General features: G+C 36.3%; 1 protein-coding gene across 10 annotated transcripts in view; it reads left to right on the plus strand.

Moving 5' to 3' along the window:
• Positions 1-14,311, plus strand: part of PPP6R3 (protein phosphatase 6 regulatory subunit 3) — a 53,905-nt gene that overhangs the window by 19,054 nt on the left and 20,540 nt on the right. For 7 of the 10 annotated variants that reach the window (XR_004497952.1, XR_004497951.1, XM_033515340.1 and 4 more), the window contains exons 3-13: positions 616-743; positions 2,729-2,961; positions 3,992-4,178; positions 5,005-5,142; positions 5,694-5,759; positions 6,674-6,786; positions 7,230-7,343; positions 8,015-8,144; positions 9,228-9,380; positions 11,309-11,458; positions 11,953-12,017. Coding sequence is in view for 8 of the 10 variants with exons in the window: in XM_033515340.1 (XP_033371231.1) it covers positions 732-743; positions 2,729-2,961; positions 3,992-4,178; positions 5,005-5,142; positions 5,694-5,759; positions 6,674-6,786; positions 7,230-7,343; positions 8,015-8,144; positions 9,228-9,380; positions 11,309-11,458; positions 11,953-12,017 (1,361 nt within the window). In the remaining 2 variants the exon portion in view is untranslated. The remainder of the gene's footprint in view (positions 1-615; positions 744-2,728; positions 2,962-3,991; positions 4,179-5,004; positions 5,143-5,693; positions 5,760-6,673; positions 6,787-7,229; positions 7,344-8,014; positions 8,145-9,227; positions 9,381-11,308; positions 11,459-11,952; positions 12,018-14,311) is intronic. The other 3 variants (XM_015630473.1, XM_015630471.2, XM_015630472.2) reach the window with 1 other exon arrangement.

Below are 14,311 nucleotides of genomic sequence, written 5' to 3' on the forward strand. Positions count from 1 at the left end.
GTCAGTCTTGCTTACTGGGAACTTTCAGAGATTATAGAAGACTAACACATTACAAAAGACAGTCAAATACATGCAGCATCTTTGCCATCTTAAACACATTTTGTCTTTCCACATGTGAGAGTTTTTAACGTCATCCTGGATTATTTTGCTTCTTGTAGTTTCTAATCTTGAGCATGTCTCATATTTGGAAGTCCTTTGTCAATCTCGCATTGAGTTCAAATGTCTTTTTCTGCCCTGATTTAAAGTGAAGTAACATTGGGAGTAATGCAACCCATTTAACCCATTGAGTGTTTTGTAAATTTGCAGGTAGTGAAGTCTTGGAAGGAGCACACTTGTGAGTTTCAGATAGAAGGCCTAATCCAATGGACTGAAATTTGAAAAAGCATGATGGTTCAGAATTTCAGAACTAGTGGATTTTGGGAGGGAGGGTAGAAAGGTAGGCTGTGAGAAAAATAGCAGTAACATGTTTTGGTTTTAAAACTTTCAATCAAAACAATGCTAGGCTGATTCTAGATTACTATCAGTAATAATGGCTATGAAAATTCTCTTCTCTTCAGGGTTCCTGGACTTTCCCTTTGGCACAGTTTATGTTGTTTATTTTTCCTTATTTCAAAGGACCTGGGCTCCTGTTGAGAAGTGATGGAATAATCTGTGGCCGGCACCTGACATATTGAGGGAGCAGCCCATAAAAGAGCTTGCCTGGGAGACAGTTTGTGAAATAACACAGTAACATGTTTGCAGTAGTATGCCTCTTTTTTTGTTATTGCTCTTTTCTATTGTTGAATTTCTCTTGAAATAACTGACTGAGAAATACATTGAAACTACTGAAATGAGCATTAATCACTACAGAGGTATTTAGATCTGGAATTAGCATTGATAGTGGTTACTTATGAGGATGGTATTTTCACTAATTGGGGCAAGGGGAGGGATTTGATCTACTTTCTAGAGATTTAAAAATCCCAATCAAAAATATCATCTGGCTATAATGCATTGGTTTTAGTTCCTCACAGTAAGTTTGTGTGTAGCTTGTATTATCCACAAACTAGTGTTTTTTGTAACTGTATAAGTTGATTTAAGCTAATTTGTAAGATCAGGTGTGTTAAATCCTGTGTGAAAATTTACTAATACTTCTAGTACAAAATAATTTTTTTCTGCTTCCTAATCATTTAATACTGGCATGGGATGTTAGATTAGTACCGATATTGCAGTTGAATAAATCTGTACATTGTTTGATTTTGAACCCCCTATCTTTATGAACAGAAAGCTATGCAATCTAGGGCCAGTTGTGAATGTTACAGCTTCTGAAAAAAGATTAAGTGGAGTAAGGTGATCAGTATGTAGTGGTTAAAGCAACAATTAAAACCTTCAAAGCAATTAAAATGTCTCCATCGTGAATATACCAAGCTTTAAATTATTTAGGCTGAATACTGAAAGTCTTGCTAATGCAAAGATTGTGCACACAGGGGTTTTGCTAGATTCTTGAGGTCATTTCTGTTTCCAAACTGCTCAAGTGCTAAATTTGACACAATGCTGTTCTAAGTAGCTGTAGTATGTATGCTGAATCAATTTTAACTTGGAAATAAGTGCTTAAATGCTGCCTCTTAGTTGGAAAAGAATTGGATATTTCTATTCTAATTTTATGGGGTGTTTTGAGTGTATGACAACAGCATAGTTGGATTATTGCCTTTAAGCTTGCTCCTGTATACAGCCTACAGTTTACAGAAGTGTCCTTGCTAAAATAATACTGTTCACTGAAATTCCCTGTCTTAACTACATATCCTCACAGCTGATGTTGCTAATGCACAGCAGTAACTAATACATTGAACTAATCTTTCATGTTTGGAAAATATTTACTAAAGGAGCAAAATGAGTCTTTCTTTCTTTCTTTCTTTCTTTCTTTCTTAGTGCTGCTCAAAACTGCCACTTTCAATTGTAAGGAAAGGAAAGTTACCCTTACTGTGTTCTAGTATCTCTTTTCAGTCCACTTAAAATCTGCATTCATATAAACCAAATTAATGCTGTGTCAGAGGTCATGTAAAAGCTCTGTTTTTAGGGCTGGAGGGAAATGAATTGTTTATATGGAGCTTAATGAGAGGTGAAAGCAAGAATTTATTTGATATATTGTGGACTGAAGTACTCTTTTCTGATAGCACAGTTGTCTCAGTAGCAACTGTTCAAAAGGTGTCTTAGAGAAAAAGAATTAATATAGAGGTGCCAAAGTATTTTATAGAAAAAGATGAAGTTGTTCATTCTTACAGATCTGTTACAGCCTCTTAGAGTGTTTCAGTGGTTGGGGCCACTGCCCTTTACATGTTTGTGTAAGACATCTCAGCCTTTGATACTCCTCCTCTGTCAAGTTTGTGGAGGCAGGGACAATTAGTGTAGTGTTGAAATTAGCTCCTCTGAAGTGTGCTTCCTGCAAGCTAAAATTCTTTCAATTCCTCTACCTTTATAGATGTTTTCTTCAGTGCTGGGGGTTGTATTTCAGTGCAGTTATTCTTTGTCCGTTTCATCTTGGCCCAGCTCAATTGATTGCTGAGCAAATCGTTCTGAATCTCTGACTCAATGGATAGATTTAAAAAAAAGGAATGGGAAAAGCAAATTTCATATCTTTTTCTTTAATGCAAATTAGCATGTTCCTTTCATGTAAGTAAAACCCTGCCTAACTCTTACCTTTGGATGTTAGAATAATGGCTACTGCTAATATACTGCTATTCTTCTCACACAGACCAGCATGTTTTGGAAATTTGATCTCCATTCATCATCGCACATAGATACACTTCTAGAGAGAGAAGATGTAACACTGAAGGAATTGATGGATGAAGAGGATGTTCTACAGGAGTGCAAGGCTCAGAATCGCAAACTTATAGAGTTTCTGCTGAAGTCAGAATGTTTGGAAGACTTAGTTTCATTTATTATTGAAGAGCCACCTCAAGACATGGATGAAAAAATTCGATATAAGTAGGAAGACTTTTGGGTTTGGGGGAAATTTGGAAGGTGGAAAGAGGACTAAATAAATCTAGTTAATTTGATAGTGTGAATCCCTGTGTGCTGGTGTATAGTAAAATATTCATGTATTTTAGAATAAGTGTGTTTTCAAGAGGCTTCATGGAACTTCTAAGTAAATAATTATAATATATGCATAGTTTTCAAATGGAAGCTTCTTATCCACAAATGCTTTCAAAACCATTTCCTGTCCAAAGCATTTGCCAAAAAAAAAGGTCCAACCAGAACTCAAGTTAAGAATCCTGTAGTTGTGATTCAGGAAATAGTTGAATGAAAAACCCTTTTTGGGTAGTATAACTGAATGGTTAGCTTTGTTTTGTTGACTTGTAAGATGTTTTGAAGATGCCTTTTAGAAGATTCATGGTGCTCCTTGGAAGAATGTCCTTAGGGTCCAAATGCTGATGTTTTCCTTTCTGGAGTATGGCCATGACTTCTGGCTTGCTGAGAAGGTTCAAACTGAAGATCCATCTAGCAGTTTGTAGAAAAGCACTTGTATTGCTTTTGGCATATTTTACTGTTGTCCATACATAAAGCTGCTTTTTGTCTTAAAATGGTGTATTAAAATAATGGGAAATAAGCTACACTCCTAGTTGCAAACTTCAGCATTTCTGGTAAACCAAGCCTCCTGTGAATGTTTCTAGTAGAGTTGGGAATTGAAGCAAGTAAGAAGTCAGTACTTGAAAGGATGGACTTAACAGTAGAACTTGAAATGAAAGCTTGCTCTTTCCTTTCTCAACTTCCCTACTGGTGTTCTATTGCTACTGAAGATAGAAGTAGTGCACTCTTCTTAAATGAAAACAGGCTTAATATGCAGTTTTATTACTTTGTGTTAGTAATTTATATTTTGTATTAATTAGTTTGCTGCTTCAGTGTAGATCAGCCCTGCTTGAAAATTTAGTCAAATGCATTATCAGGATCTGAATTCAGAGCTGGAAGTATGAGAACTCTGAAGTATGAGTGATGGATAATTTTTTCTTCTCCCCAGATACCCAAACATATCATGTGAGCTACTTACATCAGATGTCTCACAGATCAATGACAGACTGGGAGAAGAAGAGTCCTTACTCCTGAAACTGTACAGCTTCCTCTTCAACGAATCTCCTCTAAACCCTCTACTGGCCAGTTTCTTCAGCAAGGTGTTAAGTATTCTTATCAGCAGAAAACCAGAACAGGTAACTGTTTGCAAACTCACCAACTTAAAGTGCTCTGATAAAGATGTAGTACTCAGCAATTCTGCTTTAAGACTACAGGATTGAGGGATAGCAGCAGAGTCAAAACAGAGCATTCAGGTTCCATCCTAGCTGAAGATACCTTTTCATTTTGCACATGATTAAAAAATACACTTGGATGAGTAGGATGTATTTGATTCAGATTTGCCTGAGCTATATATGCAGTCAGTGTGTGAGTGCCTACCTTTTGGCTTAGCTTAATTCAGTGTTTTATATCATCATATTTGCATTTATTGCTGTTAAAAGCAAATGTAAATGACTTGAATCGGTGATAGTGATTTGGACTTAGTGTGAAGAATTATTTAGAACAAGGAGAGAAATATTTGGAAATATATGTTGAGAAATGCTCTTGTACTCAGTGCATGTGATCCAATACTGCAAACAGCTGGCATGACTTGACTCTCAAACGTGAGTTACTGTTTGTATTAAGAATTTTGTTGTGTTGAACTTTGCCAGAGATGAGACTGATTCATATCAAAAAGAAAACTTGACTCTTTTGCTTTTTAAGTAGGTTATGGTCAGCAGGTTGGGTTTGAGAGGAGACCCAGGACACACTGCATATAGTATGGATCTGCCCTGTGCCCTTTTAATGTTCTCTGCCTGGGATTTATTTTCTATTGTCTTGTACTGCAGGCTTTAAGTGGCAGAAGTGTTTAAGAAGTTCTCACCTATTTTGTCAGTTTGGTAGGAGAGTGAAATTAAAAGTGATCAGTGTAATTTATCTTGTAAAATACATGAATCAAACATAAGCTTACTTTTTCCTTTCCAGATTGTGGATTTTTTAAAGAGGAAGCATGATTTTGTAGACCTCATTATTAAGCACATAGGGACCTCTGCTATCATGGACTTGTTGCTCAGGCTACTGACTTGCATAGAACCTCCACAGCCCCGGCAAGAAGTGCTAAATGTAAGTAAAATGTTGCAGAACTTTTGTCTGACATGTGTGAACTCTAAGCTGCCTTAATTTCTGCTTGCTTTACTAAGTTTATTTCTTGAACATGCTGAAATTGATGTGTGGGGTTTTGTTTGTTTGTGGTGTTTGTGGGGTATTTTTTGGTTTGGTTGGGTGTTTTTTCAACTTCTGAGCTGCCAGTACTTTTCCACTGAAACCCCAGTGCCGTTGGGGACAATTTAGAACCTGAGTGGCTGTTCTCTTTTGCAGTCTTTAATATCTAACTTGCACCTGACAGGTGCAATTTTAAAATTGTTTTGGACCTGACCAAACACACTTTTGGCATCAAAGTTTGTTGAAATTAACCTAAGATTTTCTTTTTTATTGTGGCTCAGAAATGCTGATTTTACTTTTTCTTTTCTTTCTGAAGTACTGTTAATCCTTATCTAGAAGTATTGGCATTTTGACTTGTGGCAGTTGTCAAAAGGCTACTTTCAGTTTCAGGAATTCTTTTAATTCGTTCACTTGGGAAAAATACTTATTAACATCCACAAACGTTTTTACAGTGGCTGAATGAGGAAAAAATTATCCAGCGGCTTGTGGAAATAGTACACCCATCTCAAGATGAAGATGTAAGTATTGGTCTGATGATGCCTTGGACTGGCTACCTAGAACAGAGGCTAGACAGAGTTAGAGAAAGTGGGTGTTTAGTAAAGGCCTTGAAGATACACCTTGGGCGGTGCAGGAGCCTCGCAGAGGCTACACCCAAGACGGACGGCAGTCACCAGTTTTCTCAAACAGATATTAATAAGCTGGGTCTATTTGCATATCAGAGGTTAATTGTCCAATTATAGTGTCAGGTAATGAAGTCACATTGCTCCAGTTTGCTTCTCCCCCCTGATTCACTTTTGTTTATACTTCCTGGCTTGAGGCTGTGATGGTGACCTTGGTTCTCAGGCCTAGAAGGATTGTTTTATCTGACCAAACTGTAAAGAGAGCTTACTAACACTCTCTATGAAGTTGAGTTATACACTAATGCAGCACAGGATCTGAAAAATATAACAGCTGAAGCTTAAGGCATCACTGGCACTCTCCTGGGTCTGTCTGTTCAACTGTACAACATGGTGTTAGAACTTTTTAGTTTTACTGTTTTCTTCCTGCTTTTTCCAGTAAGCTGATTTCAGCATTAAGTGTGGTTATTTGAGGAAGGTTATGTGGTTTTGTTCGCCTCCCTGCCCCCTTTTTGGGGATCTCAAAAAGATCAATATGGATCTTCTTGAGATCCATATTGAAGCCTTGGGCATACTTGGAATTGTTGGAAGATTCAGCTCTCATGTATCGCCACCTTAATGTTGGAAATAGATTCTTGCCTTGTGCTTCAAAGTTTTTTTTGTTTCGTTAAAGTTAGTTACGGCATAAAGCTCTGCCTGGATGTTTTTGGGTAGGAGAGCTCCTGTCCATGTTGAAGCTTTCACCTTTTTTACCTGAAGAGTTAAAAATCCAACATGTTATTCTTGTAGTGAAAAGTGCTGTTTTTCTGTTTCAGAGGCATTCAAATGCATCACAGTCACTCTGTGAAATTATTCGTCTAAGCAGAGACCAGATGCTACAAGTACAGAACAGCTCAGAACCAGATCCACTACTTGCAAGTTTAGAGAAGTAAGTTGGTTTGAATTTTTGATTTTATTCTCACTTCATAAGAACCTAGTATTTAACTTTTGACCTTTAAAACCTTCAGTAATGGCAAACTTTCAGGTGAATTTTCTTGACTACCCATCTTCTGTTTGTGTAATGAAAAATAACTTGGTGAGTAAGCAGAGCATACCTGGAGGATATTCTAGTGGGGAATGTGGGAGTGAAGTTGTCTCATTAAATTATTTCCTGTGCTGCCCTTACATGTGGAGGTCAGCTTGATACTGTACAAACTAAATATGGGAGACTTCAGCTTTGTTCTATTACTTAAGTTAATCTAAGTGTATGTTTCTGCCAGAAATTGTTCTCATGTATTCCTTTCTCCCTTTTATGTGGGCAAATGGTAGTTACTTCTGCTAGCTGCTGTATCCTGTAGTGATTTAACCTGCTGCCAATGCTTTTCTTTTCAGACAAGAAATCATAGAGCAGCTTCTGTCTAATATTTTCCATAAAGAAAAAAATGAATCTGCAATAGTCAGTGCAATCCAAATCCTGTTGACCTTACTTGAGACAAGACGACAGACGTAAGTGTTACTATTTCACTTGGTTTATGCCTGCAGTAGCAAATGCCTTCCTTATGCTTGTGACCAAACCATTCCTGACCTGTTGTAGCTGAAGGAGTAAAAATGCAAATCAATTGTGGTTGACATTACTACACTTTCACCAAATGACTGGTCTTTCTGCAGCTTTTTCTAGAAGCTGGTGTGAGTAGCAGTAGACAGATCAGACTAACTACATTTCATCAGTTTGTTTCTGGATACAGGGAATAGAATAAATATGTATAGTGCAGTGACCGAATATTGACTTTCTAAAAGTTATTTGTAATGTTTCTGCAACTTCATTTGGAAAACTGCCCAACAGATCTCTCTGGTACATTCAGCTGATGTTATTTTCGATAGATAAATGAAGCAATTTATCTGCTTTGGTAAAGCAAATTAAAATGTAATTTTTAATCTCAAAACTATTTGGGGGATTCCAAGCATGATAAACCTAGAAATACTAGGGCTAGTGTTGGGCAAAATCTCTTGTTCACCCATTATATAACGCTTAATTTTTACGTGTATGTAACCCTATGTTTTTACATTTTTTTGCCTCTTAGTTACTTTCACATCCTTTCAGAATTGTTACATACCTCAGAGATGTCTTACAACTAGTTTTGGTACTAATTATCAAATTTTGCTGATATGTGTTTTAGATTTGAAGGACATATAGAGATCTGTCCTCCAGGCATGAGCAATTCCACATACTCTGTCAACAAAAGTGTTTTAGAAGCCATAAAAGCACGACTTTCATCCTTCCATGAGCTCCTACTTGAGCCTCCAAAAGTAAGTGAAATCTTGTGTTAACAAATTAATTGAAGCAAAACTCACCAGGTGTCTATTTTAGGCAGATTATAACAAACAAAACCCAGTCTGACAACTTCCAGGCAAGCATCCAGGCTACTTCCTAGCCTGTTGTGAGCTTTGGCTCAGGCGAACAGTAGTAATGAGCAGCAATGTTTTGTGCTTTTCCAGCACAAACTTTGTTTAATTAGCAAAGTAACCTTGGTGCAGTTACTGCTTTCTAAAGGTAATGAAAAGAGATTTGCTATATATTCTCAAGGGAGGTCCTATTTTCTGCTTGGAAATCCAGTCTGGATAGGAAACACGGGCTATAGATGCTGCAGTTGTTTGGAACTTTGGAACGGCCCACATCAGGCTCATGCAATTCTCTTGACTTTCCCAGGACCCAAGTAGATAAGCTCCATGACACATCCCTGCACTCTAGGCATGTTAAATTCCTTGAGCTTTACAACTGATGCAAGCAATTTACCTATGTCATGTTCTTGCCAAGATAAAAGAAATGTATAAATTGGGGGTTTACCTGTGATCCATTCGTATTTTCTACTCACATTTTCACTGGCAGAATTTCAGCTGGAGCACTACACCCTGAACTGGGTGCTGCAGATTTGAACAGAGAAATTAACATGAAATTGTTTTTAAATATATGAAGGTAGGGTTGCTGAGGCATTATAATATATTTAGATTGTCCATGTAACTGTTCTGTGTATATTGTAGTGATGTAGAATATAGCTGGATTAATGAGTGAGAATTATTTCTGAGGAACTATCTCCTAATTCCTGCCAAGACGGCATAGATTTCAACTACTTAGAGATCCTGTCTGTAGTTAGCAATCATTTTTTTACCAAGTTGTTACTTTCATGTGACTGGTTTTAGTGCTTCCTGTCTGTGGAATTAAAATAAGCTCCAGTATTTGGAATTAAAAGGAGGGTTTTTTTGCAGGATGAAGGTAAGACAGTTGCTCAAGGACTAAACGTGTATATTTTTAAGCACTACTCAATCATTGTAGTAATGATAAGCTGATATTTAATGGGTTTATGTATTAAATTTTTAATTTTTTTTTTTCAGAAAAGTGTCATGAAGACAACCTGGGGTGTACTGGATCCACCTGTAGGAAACACGCGTTTAAACGTGATTAGATTAATATCTAGCCTTTTACAGATAAATACAAGCAGCGTGAATCAGGAGCTTATAGAACTTAACAGCATAGGAGTAATACTGGTAAGAACTTTATGCCATCTTCTTTATTTTTATGAGTTGCTGTTAAGACCTTGTCTGCTTTTTCATACTCTGCAGGTAATTTTCCAGTCTAACTTATTTTCCAGCCTGCCTTTTCTGCATCTTTGTATTGTGATGTCTATTGCTTGGTTTAAGAACTTTTAATACTGGATTTTACTGTTAATCAATCTGTCTGAGGTCAGTGTTGATCACTGGAATGGTTCTTACTTTGCTACACCTTCATAAATACATGAAGTGGTTATCTTAATAAGCTTATTTTCAGCTGGGCATTCTCGAATTTTCAACCATGTTTTTTTTAAGCCATTTAAGGCTTCATTGCTATTTTCATTTTTTCCTAAGTCGTTCCCTCAAAGCCCTTTTCTCTCACCTAATATATGGCCTACAATGTGGTATCTCAGCGGTATCTTGTAAAGGAACAGTTACTCTTGGTAGCTTGTTCTCCTTCAAACCTCAAAGCAAGGTGCTGTACAGCAAACTCAATTACCTAACTCATTGCTCTTTGTTAATGTGAACATGTACTTTGAGTCCTTCCTACCTCATACTTTCACTATAGCAGATGGGTTCTTTGTGTTTAGGTTCACCAAAGAAATCCAAATGTTGGTTGATTAAAATATAACTAGCAAATCATGTAGAACTTAAGCTAGTTACTGAATAACAATATGTAAACTTCTAAGTTGGCAGTTGCAAGATTAAAGTGTAAATACCTTTTCTTTCCCGATTTTGTTCCAAAATCCTTTTTTCCTGTGACTGATTAATACAGTGTGATTGAAATGTTTTCATCTCAAATTTTGTTCACAATTGGATTTGCAAACAGTTACTAACGTTTATACAAATAGTTGACTTTACTGTAGCTGAAGTTTTTCCTAGATCCATTGTGTAAAGGAATGTACATACTATGTACTCATGTGTTCTTGTAAATAGATTATTTTGTAAACTAAGTTCAGTGAGGTTTGAACACACTTTTCTGTTGTAAGTTTTGCATGAGGAAAAAAAAGTACTTGTAGCCATGGAATCCTCAGTGTTTTGTGCTGTTTGATGAAATAGCACATGTTTTACTGGGCAGACTTAGGAAAAGTTATGAGAGAATGTCATTAGTTTAGGAGGACTGAAGATAGATTGAAGACCTTTACCTGTACTTTGAATGAGACTAAAATTGTTCAATACTGTTCCAGTCACTGCACATATTTCCAGAACTCATTACATACATTTTACCAGTGACAGCCATCATTTGAATTTTGCAGTGAGTAGCCTAAAATAACTAGGCTTGACAAAAGTCTTTCTTGTGTTTAAGAGAAAAAATGGGGAGAAACAAGAACTTGACTTAATGAATGCTGTTTATTGTAAATCAACCTCAGTATTTGTCTGGTGCTTTGTTAATGATCTTAAACTGCTTCTAGATTATCTGAGGTAGTAGATGATGGGTTTGAAACAGGTAGATACAATTTCATAAGGAATCTCACTGAAGTGAGGAGCACACTTCTAAAAGGCTGTTATAGATACCAGGAAGGTTAAGTGGACTCAAAGTCAAGAACTTTTAAAGTCATAAATAACACTTCTGACTCTGGGACTTTCTTGGCTGCAGCTGGCAGAAGAAATTTAAGTGGGGAGCATTATTTCTCCCCATCTTCATAGTCTGAAAGTGCATTACTGGTGACCCCTGCAATAAATTCAGTTAGCTGAATTCTTGTTATGATCCAGGATAGTATTCCTTGTGTTCAGATAATAGCAAGCACAAAAGTTACTGGTTTTGTGGGTCACAAATTTTCTCCTGTACAATAAATAATACTTAGTGTAAAAATTAAAATATTTCTTCCAGTGTAGTCATTAAAATGATTAGGTGGGTGAGACTATTGGTTATGTTTAATGAAAAGATCTTGGTTTGTGTAAACCTTGGTGAATTTGTTTTTCAGGACATGTTTTTTAAGTATACGTGGAATAACTTTTTGCATACTCAAGTAGAAATCTGTATTGCATTAATTCTTGCAAGTCCTCTTGAAAACACGGAAAATGGCACAATTACAGATCAGGATTCCAGTGGGGACAATCTCTTACTGAAACATGTAAGTTGTGTTTTGCAAGTCTCTTCAATTTTCCTGTTTACATGCAGTTAATTTTACATAAAATACACCCCAATTCTAATTAATGTATAGAATGAAAAAGATTGTCCTTCTGGTTTTACTTAAAATGTGAAACCTGGAACTGCCATAGAGTAGATTTTTGTTGTTGTTTTTGGTTTTTTTGTTGCTCCAAAGTGAGCATGGTGAAGAGCTTCAAGTATTTATTTTTCCTGAAGTTTCTCCTATTTTTAAGGCTTAAAATTGCTATTTCAGTAGCTTGATGTTACTACAACACCTTGGCACTTACGAGGAGAAGAATTAATAAGGTTTAGCTTTTAGGTTTCAGGTTGTGATCTGACTGCTGGACTTTCAACCATTTAATGAAAGCATGTATCCTGAATGTGAAATTAAAAGACTTGCAGACTTCAGTATCAACTATAAATGCATAAATGGTGTTCAATTTTACTGCTACTAAGCATATTTTGCTTTTTTGACAGCTCTTCCTTAAGTGCCAATTAATAGAAAGAATACTTGAAGCGTGGGACATGAATGAGAAGAAACAGTGAGTAATTCGTTTCCTCATTCCCTGCAATTGTCTAAATAAGACTTGAGTGGTAAAATTAATGCATAACCAATTCAGAAGTGATCTAGCCAGTTCTAAATCACTTGTATGTTAATATTTGGGTTAAAGCTTTCTCATGTAGTTTTTGGTAGCATTCCTGTGACCTCTTGAGAGCATGAGAGTTGTCATTTTTGCCATGTATATTACTATGATCTTTCAAGTTCACCCATGTTCTAGTACAGAAACATACTGTAAGTTATGAGGGGACAGGAGATACTTTTCCCTAGTAAGCAGTTGAGAATTACTTGTGAACACATCAAAGCATATCACATACTGGTGAGCATCAGACTCCTAAATAGTAAAAGCCAATTCCTCAGCAATAGAACACATTCTAAAATTATGTGTTTGAAAGGATGTAAGCTTCAAGTAGCTAACATCGTCTGAAACCATTTTTGTAGCAGGAGAAAAAATCCTCATTCATCACCTGAGGCAGTAAAATGTTCTCATGAAGGCCAAATAATTTTAGCTCTGGAGATACTGAACAGTGAATGTTAGTTCTGACCTGTCAAAATATTGAATTTGCTTGCTGGGGTAGTGCTGCTGATTTGATGGAATGTTCCACTCTCCAAAACATTCCTGTTCCTATCTTAAGTGAATCAGATAGTAAGTATATGGATAATATAACTGACCTGGAAATAAGGATGGTGAAGAGGATGGCTAATAAAGAAATAAACGTGCTAAATTTGACTGTAGAAAACATGTTCTCCTGAATGTCTTCCATTTTTTATCAGTTCTCCTGAAGGTTACAGAGAATTGCCGACTTTACAGGCAATTAGATTCTTGTAGGAGAGAAATATGAAAAGTTTTCTTTGTAATTCTAACCTAAAACTTAAGTTTTACTTGGATAAGACTGTTCTTGATCCAGTGCTTACCATATGAATGATTTAATTAAATATTTAGTCTCATGTTTCAGAATACTAATGAAGAAAATAGTGTTTCAAACCCTAGGTAGTGCTTTTATCTGGAAACAGACTTGTAATGAATTCACTCCTCTATCCAGTTTTGTACAGGTGTGGCTCCAGCTGTGAAAGATAAATATTTAAGGGTACTTTTAGCTTAGCTGTTTCCAGAAAAGGGTAGTTTTTTAGTTTTTTTGTATTCTATCACTTAATGTTATTTCAAGCAGCTCTAGAAGCTTAAAGGTGACTGCTTTCTGCTGGTAAAAATCTGACATAGTAAAAGTTGTTTGATTTGCTGGGCTTAATAAGGGTTTGCTAACAGAATGTACAGTTGTATTCCAGACTTTCTGGCTAGGCAATGACGACTCAGTCTAGTTTGTCAATAGAAGCACTCTATGTTATATCCTGTATTAGAAACTATAACCTTTGCTGTCATCATGTGCTACATTTTGAATGTAGTGATTACCTAAGCAAGCTGTAAACAGTGTGGTAGCTTATTCATGATACCTTGCATAGACATAATTTCAGTTACCTCATATGTTGGATGATGATGGTGGAAAATAAAATCATGTGATCTGTGTTTGCATAATGTAAGGTACTTCATGAGCTGCTGCCACTTTACAAAGATTTCAGTTATGGAAGGTTTGTCCAGCTGGGTGAGGAGGTCTTTTTTGGTTTTTGTTTAAAACACAAAACCTTAAACCAGTGCAGCAGAAGTTTGATTGTCTTGCAGCCAAATGCAATCATTTCATGATTGCTCTTGGTCAGATTTAGAATGGTTCCAACTGGCAGTAGGTGTTCAGAGCATTACTCTAACATCTTTTAATTACTGAAGAACAGTTCTGTGTGAAATATTTAAATGGCTTTGTAATTTTAGCTTTGGTAAGCATGTTGTTCCTAAATTTCAGGAAAGCAATAGCCTGAACTTGAATGGGTATGCTACATGTAATGCTGAGAAACCCTGAAATACTGAAGCATATTTAGTAATGCTTTTCCCTTTTGAATGTGGGCTGAAAGCTCGGAGGGAATATTTGGTGTTTTGGGGTTTTGCAGAATAGTCTCAACAACAGAAATTTCCTAAAATCTCTGAAGCAGTTGCTAATTGTTTTTATTTTGCTAATGCTCTGCATTTTGCTTTCTACACACATAGATAAGCAGTATAAATACTTGTACATCTTTCTTGGTATTTTATGTGCTTGTGAAGTCTCCTAAACTGTCTCAGTGAAGTCTAACCATTTGATACCTTAAATTCTTCAGTATTTTTGTGAACCTGTGATTTTAGGACGCAGCTCTAACTCTGAAGAACTCCAGTGCATTGTCAAACTCTGGCAGTGT

Source organism: Parus major, chromosome 5 (genome assembly GCF_001522545.3).
Source record: "Parus major isolate Abel chromosome 5, Parus_major1.1, whole genome shotgun sequence".
NCBI classification, from domain to species: Eukaryota; Metazoa; Chordata; class Aves; order Passeriformes; family Paridae; genus Parus; species Parus major.